Raw genomic sequence first — 9,428 nt, forward strand, 5'->3', positions numbered from 1 at the left:
ATCGTCTTTGACACGATAGAGGGGAAGTTGCATTTGTTTGAACACTCGAGTTACTATCGATAAAATTACGTTAAAATAACCCATTTTCCGAAATTTTTGCTTGCACACGTTTCAATAATTTCATTCTTTCGCATATTTTATGTCAAGTTTTCGCTCTTGTAGTAATCCAGAATAGCATATTGAATTTTCGCTCTCTAGCTGCTTGCAGAATCTCGTACGTTATATTTAGACTAGATACTTATTAATTGAAGAATTCAGAAATTTGATACATATTGTGGGTGTATGCGCATGTGTCTGCATTCAATTCAAATTTTATATAAATATTTTCTAATATAAATCGGGATGGATATGATGTGCACATGCATATACCCTTCCTCTTCTTTATTTATAGAATTTTAATACTTAATCAAATTTTAACTTTCTCTCTCTTCCTTTCTGTTTCATAGAATCGTATCGAAATTTAAAAAATATATTGTTGAGTCTGTAAAAAAGAGCTCCCTCCCTTCTTTTAAGGTTTGACTCTTCTTTTCAGTCAATGTACCTATACCCTATCGAGCAAAGACCACCCCTGACTAATTACCTGCAGATCGATAATTATCGATGAGGGTCGTGCACGAGGTTCTTCGAGGCAGTCGAGGCTCGTCAGCGAACGAGTCAGCGTCTATAGTTGCGATTGTCTCGCTCTTTACATCAAACATACATACAAAACCGACGCATTTATTTATTTTAGTATTTTTAGTTTATACACAAACCATGTCATTTTCCTCTCATAAGACAATAATTAAATGATGGACTTTGGATGGAAAATTGTTTAAAGTCATCAGTTAATATCATGATAGTGTATATGCAATATTAATATTAATGAATATGAACTTAATGCCGTTATCTAGAAGGTGAGAAAAATAATGATATTAAAAATATTAATTTAAAAATATAAAAATAAATAAATAATATAAAAATATTAATTTAATTTGGAATTATTTAAATTACGTCATAATTAAATGATTGATTTAACTTCATGTTTCACATATATTATTTAGTACATAAATTCGAGTGAACAAATCTCCAATTTTTCGCTAATAAAAAAAACGTCACACATATCGGAAAATTATATGAAATGGAGAAATATGAAAATATTGAGATAGTAGGCGAGGGCAGTTATGGACTCGTAATGAAGTGCAAGCATCGTGCAACTGGACAAATAGTAGCTATAAAAAAGTTCTTGGAGACGGAAGAGGACGTGCAAGTGCGAAAAATAGCATTTCGTGAAATTACGATATTAAAGGTAGGTATTGGAGTGATTAGAATTGATCAGATTGATTAGAATTATTATATTAATTTATTATTAATTATTATATAATTAACTATAATTATATAGTTATTAATTATTATATTATTAATTATTATATAATTAACAAAATAAAATGCGTTTTCATTCACAATTTGATAATTGAATAAGCACAGATAACCATAAATTGAATTCTTCATAAATTCAATTTTAATATATGTATATATAAATGTAGCTTTCTCTATTTATTAATTTTACTTTATAATTGCGCTTCATGCCTTAAGATGATGTTTTATATTAAATCGATGTATATATATATATCCTTCTACAGAAATTACATCACGAGAATCTTGTGAGCATGATCGAGGTCTTCCGTCGTAAGAAACGGCTTTACCTCGTTTTCGAATATCTCGATCATAATGTGCTCGATGAATTGGAGAATGCTGGGGGTGGTCTTGACTGGGAAAGATCGAGACGACATATTTTTCAAATACTTCGCGGTTTGGATTTTTGTCACAATCACAAAGTGAGCAATTCTGTGAAAACTCAGTCAAATTATATTTTGTTATATTATATATAAAAGAGAATGTATTTTCATAATTCAATGATTTTAATTATATTACTTACTTGCACATCTTATAATATATCGTTATGTATAATTTAAGCTTTCTTAGATACATAAAATGGGTTGTGTGAAAAAACTGCTGTTATAACATAATATTAATTTAATCTTAGATTTAATAGAGTAGCGATTTATTTATATATGTTGCATCATATTGCGCTTTAAAAACGTAAAACGCGCACAATAAAATACTTTATGTAATCTTTACGTGTATATGTAACAATTTATCATGACAACATTATTGTCTACAATTTAATTCTTTTTGAATTACGTAAAATAAATCTTGTTAGACACTTTTTTTCAACAAAATAAAAATAATACTGTCGCATCATATCGAATAATTTGTGTATTTATAAAGATACGGAATGCACTGTATATTTTCGTTTACCGGCAACCTTTGGCAATAAGTGTACCTCCGTTACGATAAAGTTCACGGCCGTGACGCTTAAATTCCAAGTTGCAATAAGCAGCGCATGTACAGCAACACGCAATGGTTGGATACTTAATGAATGATAGCATTGTAACGAACAAACGCAGTGGTTGCTGCATTTGGTCGAACTCGGCAAAGAGCTATAAAATACATGGAAAACATTATTCGTACTCTAATTAAAGATTCTATAAAATATGCAATTAATCGCTCGCATATATAATTAAATTTAAACAATTTCTTTTTCTTTTTAGCTTTTTGCTAATCAATTTAAAGATTTTTTCGGACATTTTTCTTTCGTACTCATAGCGTTAAGATTCAGATCCATTAATATTGTACCGATTTCTCTGTTTAATATGTTTTTTATACTATTCGAATGACTTTTCTCTGATAAGGATTAAGGATATTTCTCCTTTCGATAGATCATGCATCGCGATGTAAAGCCTGAGAACGTGTTGGTGTCACCGAACGGCGTGATCAAACTTTGCGACTTTGGCTTCGCGCGCTACATCACTGGACCTAATGAATCTTGCACCGATTACGTGGCAACGAGGTGGTATCGCGCGCCAGAACTCCTTGTCGGCGATACCAGATACGGTAGAGAGATCGACGTCTGGGCAGCCGGCTGCATCTTTGCTGAGATGATCACCGGCCAGCCGCTCTTTCCCGGCGATAGCGACGTCGATCAGTTGTACCGCATCACGAAAGTCTTTGGTAAGTCGAGGATGAAGAATGCATGATCAATAAAAAAATTTTATCGTTTAATCGAAGAACTGATAAGAAGATTGTTAAAGATTTTAAAACGAGAATATTTTAAATTTTAATATAATTTCGATAAAAATATATAAAAAATGCTTGCTTCGTATATTATTTTATAAGAATTTTATAAACGATATCGTAGATAATTTTACGACGACACTGATCTTGGTATTTACAATTTCGATAATAAAAATAATTTTTGAAAGATGTAGTACCTCTATAAACGTTTTCATTGTCAATTTGGTGTTTTCGTAATAGATTCGAACTTCCTTAGTTATTTCACGCTATTAAATCTCGTATCGTCATTCTGGCGACGTACTGTCGAGAACAGGTCCTCTTTACGGGAAGCAGCCAACGAACAGCAGTAGTCATGTATCATTCCTACTTCGGCGTGCAAAACCCGATGAGGTCTCGGGCTTACCACGATCCGCGACTGTGGCTCTTCGAAGTCTCTTTCCTACGTGGAGTCCAGTAACGATCGATTTCTTGGCACAATGTCTACGTATGGATCCTGATACCAGGCCAAAGTGCTTCTCGTTGCTGCAGCATTCGTTTTTCTCGCAGGACGGTTTCGCCGACAGATTCCTTGACGAGCTGCAGCGACTCGTCGCGAAAGATTCCGCAATGAATCCGCTCGTGGTTAGGAAAATGGAAACGTCTTCCAGAATCTGTCGTAGCAGCACCGGACGGTTGGTCCAAATTAATTAATTCATTTAACTTGATGATAAATTAGTTTTTAAATCAAATAAAAAAAATATTAAATTTTCGTAAGAATAACTGCTGCACGTTTCGTTGAAATAATATATGTGTATAAATGTATATTAAGTATATTGCAAAAGATCTATAATAATGAAAATTTGAAAATACAAAAAATGGTAAAATTATGATTTATTTTTATACAGATTTCTCCTTATCTTATCTCACTTTTTATAATATTACAAATGTTTATTAAATCATTTCTAGATGGCAGATGACGTTAATCAAAGAGAGGAGAGCAACGAATAACAATATGAAGCTGAAAGCTGCGGAGAACGAGAATTCGCGAGGAGACCGAGCTGATCGACCGCAAATAAATCGGTCGCGTGAATTACGTTATTTTGGACCGATCTCCGTAATACCGAACACCACGTATATTCGACGGTTAGAGCACAAAGGTCTTCTGATTCCTGAATCGAAGGGCTGTGTCTTACCGGCTCTGACATCGAAGACGTACGCTAAGAGAAAAAAGTTCAACCTCCCTGGCTCGAAAAATCGTTGAGAGCACACTAAAGATTTTTCTTCTAATAACATTAATATGTCAAGGAAGGAGTATGAGGAATCTGTACAGAGAAACTTGTTACATGCGAGACTGCAGTATAGAGAGCATTGTACATATCTTATGTATTCTACATATTCTATAAGTGGAGAAAATGTGTTTGTAAGATGAGATTTATTTGCTCTGTAAAAAGGAATGAACATGAAAAGAATTCTTTTAATTTTATACGGAATGTAAAAACACATATATCCATATTTTCACATATGTTTCAAATTTTCTGAAGATGCAAAATATCTCGCAAATATATTTAATTCTTGAAATTTTAGGTAAAGTCACGAAAATCTTAATCTGAAAATGTCAATGATTTTCATCTGAGTGTTTATCTGATTTTTCTCTCTATTTCTCATATGTAGAATCATTATTGTAGCGAGAGATTTAATCTTTTCGATTAAATTCAAATCTTTAACTTATTCAAACATAACATATTTACCGAATAAAAATTTAAACAATATTTTCAAACAACAATATGCAAGTTTTAAAAGTTCAACAGTTGTAAAAATGATAGAAATTAAATACATTCTCTTTCTTATGTTAAATTGATTTTTAAAAATATAAAGAGAACAGAAAAAGAAGTATATGCAATATATATAATGGAATTATCTCTTAATCTTTAATTAGCACAAAATAAGAAGGAAATCGGATTGCGAAATGTAATTGAAAATAAGGATAATATGTGAAAGGATTCGGGAAATATATTTCCTTTTAAAAAGAAATTAACTTGTGACCACACATTTGACATATTTAAGGGGTTTTTATTTCGGAATTGCATCCATCTTTGAAATATATAATTAATATCTCGCAACGGACGCATTGACCCTGCAGTAAATGCGACGGGAAGAAAGAAGGAATCTTCGCCCGGACGCGAAAAAATCACCGACACACATTTTTGTTTCCCTCTTTTTTTTTCTTTTTTTTCGGCTGACGTCGTGCCGAAACTAAGAACTCGAGAAGATGAGAGAACATGATTTTTCTTTTGGTATCACTCACTTTCGCGACGTATAACTCTGTCGGGATATTCGTTACTATATTCCGCTTCCTCTTTCGTTTCCTTTCTCGCACTCACTCTACCTCCCCTTACATTATCTCTCTTTTTCTCATAAACTTAAGTTATGTACAATTACGTATTTCGTGTATTCGGTTCGTAGATCATCTTATCACACACACACAGCCTGCAATTATTTATTTATTAAATATAATTTTGTTAAATTTTTCACACCCTGGAAAATAAAATTGCTTTATTGTTGTCGAATGCGGAAATTTTTCCAACAAAATTTTTTTATGACTCTTATTCTCATTTACTCTTGAAATTTGGTTCCACAGTCTTACTCATATCAATTTTACTCAAATAGAGCAATTTGCTTTTTAATTACTATACTATTGCATTATTTTTCAAATTTTAAATAATTTCTAAAATTTATGCGTGTGTGTTGCAAGATTCGTTTTAAATTATCATATCTTGTAAAATTATATATATTAAATTGTATATTATATTACAGTCTAGAATTTTTTAAATCGCATTTTGGATTCATATTGCAGGACATAATAAACTTTTTTCGCATTCTCTCTTCTTTCCCTTCGATTCCTTTACTATTTACCTTTCTCTATTTTTCACGCACACAGAACACACATACATACATGCATACATAGTAGTTTTCCATCTATTTTTGCATCTCGTCCTGTATCGCTTTTAACCATCGCGCGAATTTTGTTTCTCTTTTCCAATCGACTTCGGAAACCGTTTAGACGTGTGATCGTGTTATTCTATTGCGTTAACCGCAGACAGACCTTATGTTGGCTCCGAACGATCCCCCTCGCAAAACAGTTCGCTCGTTTGGTCGGCGGCCGGAGGAAATTCGCTTAACGAATTTGCTTCGCGTTCGTGGAGGACCGTTATAAGGCACTTTCACCTGCACTACAAAATTGTATCGTTAGATGAACATTTTATGCGTGTATTCTAGAAAACGCGCTATTAAATATCAATACTTTTCGAAATTCGCTCTATTACTACTCGCTAAACGCAAAATGCACGACTCGACGCGCGCAAGCTCCGAGACGAGAATTCGCTAAAAAAGGCATTTAAGTGCAAGGGCACTTTGCATCGAATTTATTAATATTCGCGAAAATGCGCTAAATTGCTATCTTTCCTCGCAAACACTTGTAAAACATTTTTCTCTACGTCATTTGAGCGCGATTAGATTTGCGAAGGGGCCTGTCATTCGAAACGTCTCTTCTAATCCTAGATCGGTTTTTCCGGAATCGATGGCGAAGACTATTCGATCGATCGATTATTCGCGCGATATTTCTCAAATTTTCGTTCGTCAAAAGTGGACGCAGCTGCAAGAAATTGCTCGCATCTTCTCGAAGCTCAAAACTTCAAAATTTCCCTTCCCGCGGAAGTCAGTGCAATAGAGTATCAATCGCGTCGTGTGTGTTTTCCGCGGCGCGTCGCACGCATCCAGAGCGGCGACCATCGCACCTTCCAAATTAGCGGATAATTACTGGAAGAGAGAGATAAAAAAGACGTTTTTTTCCATTTTTCCATTTTTTAAGTTAATTAATTAGTTAGTTAATCTACTCGAATATACTGAGAGATAGTGACTTTTCGTTTATTATTCTCGCATAAGTAACATGTAAGCGATCTATATAGAATCAGGAACGATAATACGAGAGGGGGAATTATGAATTTGCTTTTTTTTTCTTCTTTTTTCTTGCTCTTTCTCCTGTTTAAATTTATACACAGTGCCGAGAAGGTGACATATTGTCGCCCATCGGATCGATCGACGAGAATTAACGTTTCAAATAATCACGAAGTGACTCAAAGCGTCGAATACCTCTCACTTCCTTTGGAATACGTTTTTAAATTAAGGAGGGTAGACTTTCGTCGGCTCAGCCTTGATGCCTGCGCTCCGTTTGCGTCTTTCTTAATAATATTATTATTATTATTATTATATTATCTTTTGTTTCATTAGAATGTATTATTATTATGAATATTATTAATATCTTTAATATTATTATATATCGGTACTATATTATGATTATTATTATTACTGTGTGTGTTATTGTTATAAGTTTCATTATATATTATTGTTCTTATTTTATTATTATTTTTAATTGTTATGCATTAATTATTACTTATTAATAAGTATCATATTATTAGTACTGTTATTATTGTTGCTGTTGTTATTGTTATTATTAGTGGTAATATTTTGTAGTAATATATTATATATTACCGTTTTATAATCATTAATAATATTAATATTATTGTTATTATTATTATCATTGTTGTTGCCATTATTAATTATTATTAATATTACCATCATTATTATTATTAATATTATTATTACTGTTATTATATTAATATTATTATTGTTGTCTTTATTATGTTTTATCATCATCACTCATCGCTATTATTATTTTTTCATTTTTATACATTAAAATCGGTACAGTAGTCGTAAACACACTCCTTGAGCTTGTTAAAGGCTTTTTTCTTTATCGAGACTTGTACGCATTTATAGAGCTTCTCCTTTTTAAGGAAATAAGTAGAAAAAAGAAGTAATAGTAGTTATATATATATAGTAGAAGATGAAGAAGTAGAGGAATTCGAAGAAATATTTCTTAATAGTGCTAGAAATACGTTTGCTTAAAGTCATTCGTAAACTGTATTGTGGACGCAATTAGTTTTTCCTTTCTCTAGCTGAATGACGGAATGTCTAGTTGTATTTATAATTTTTTCCCTTTCGCGCTCTCTTATTCTCTCTCTTTCTCTCTTTTTTTCTCTTTTTTTCTCTCTTTTTTTATTTCTTTCTATCATTCGCTTTTTCATCCATCTCTTATCACACATATGCATGCACTGTTGCATACTCCACTTGTACTTCAGCAATTTAAAAAAAAAGATCAGTCGAAATCGCACCGAGAAAACGGACAATTCGGCAACTCGCGATTCTAATTTTCTACTTTCAAACCCTTTTGTATTAGCGGATTGCATTCTCGCATCTTTCCCTTCTTCGCCATGAGTTTTTTACAACTCACCAATTCTTGCTAGTTCTTTATTCGTCAAGATATTCGCTATCTTTTGTCGCTTTTCCGTACCCTATTTTTATCTCCTTTCTATTTGATTACCATTACTTATGCTTTATCATTACTTTGATAATAATTTAGTAATAGTACGACGATACCTTAATAAGGCCCAGTAAGGCTGCGTGGGTTGAACATGACTATCCCACGAAAAAAATTTCATTTATATTTTTTTCAATTTTTCTTAATCGCACACATCGCTTCGGAAGAACAAATTGCGATGCAGATGTATTTCGTTGAGATGCATTTGAACCGTTTTGAAAAAAGAATGCGCGACATCGTTCTCAAAAATTGTCGTCTCGTGTTTGAGATTTTTTTCTTCCTCCGTTTCTTGTTTATTGTCGTATTATTGTTCGTTATTTCGTAATTATTTGATCACTTTGCAAACTCTCGAAATTTATCTTTTTCGAAATTTCCACTTTTCAATTATTATTATTTCTAATATTTGCCGTTAGAAACGTATCTCGCGGTCAGTGACACACGCTGTGTCCTGTTTCGGTTCACGTATTCCGATAAACTTTCACGAGTTTATTATATCAACGGTGATACAATTGTTATAGCTTCTATATATATATATATATTTTTTTTTTTCATTTGAATGAAAGAGACTGCGAAGAAATTGCTCTTTACAGTACAAGGTCTGATGCACAAGTATATAAGCCTCGGTTTAATCGTGTGTAACCGAATATATTGTATATATTTTTGCGAATTATCAAATTACAATTATCGGTGTATTCGTTCGTAAAAATTCTCGAAATATACGCATACTCGCAACACGTACCAATCATAGTCTCTGGGGCCAACCTTGTGCTTAAGAACAATTGATAATAATAATAATAATTTCTTTATAATTTTTTTCTAACTTTTTTGTCTCAATATCTCGTTCTCAAAATTCCAATCCCGACCCCACATTCTGAATTTATCACGTAGATGTATATAAGTA

The 9,428-nt window shown here is 32.5% G+C and overlaps 1 protein-coding gene across 1 annotated transcript; it reads left to right on the plus strand.

Annotated features, from left to right (window-relative positions):
* The first annotated feature begins 649 nt into the window (after positions 1-649).
* On the plus strand, positions 650-4,623 carry LOC105254503 (cyclin-dependent kinase-like 4). The gene is made up of 6 exons (XM_011263235.3): positions 650-893; positions 1,041-1,285; positions 1,620-1,814; positions 2,760-3,051; positions 3,428-3,785; positions 4,060-4,623. The coding sequence occupies exons 2-6, from the start codon at positions 1,118-1,120 to the stop codon at positions 4,352-4,354; spliced, it is 1,308 nt and encodes a 435-aa protein (XP_011261537.1). The 5' UTR covers positions 650-893; positions 1,041-1,117; the 3' UTR covers positions 4,355-4,623.
* Positions 4,624-9,428: the final 4,805 nt, after the last annotated feature.

This window comes from Camponotus floridanus, unplaced genomic scaffold (genome assembly GCF_003227725.1).
Source record: "Camponotus floridanus strain SB8 unplaced genomic scaffold, Cflo_v7.5 scaffold121, whole genome shotgun sequence".
Lineage (NCBI taxonomy): Eukaryota > Metazoa > Arthropoda > Insecta > Hymenoptera > Formicidae > Camponotus > Camponotus floridanus.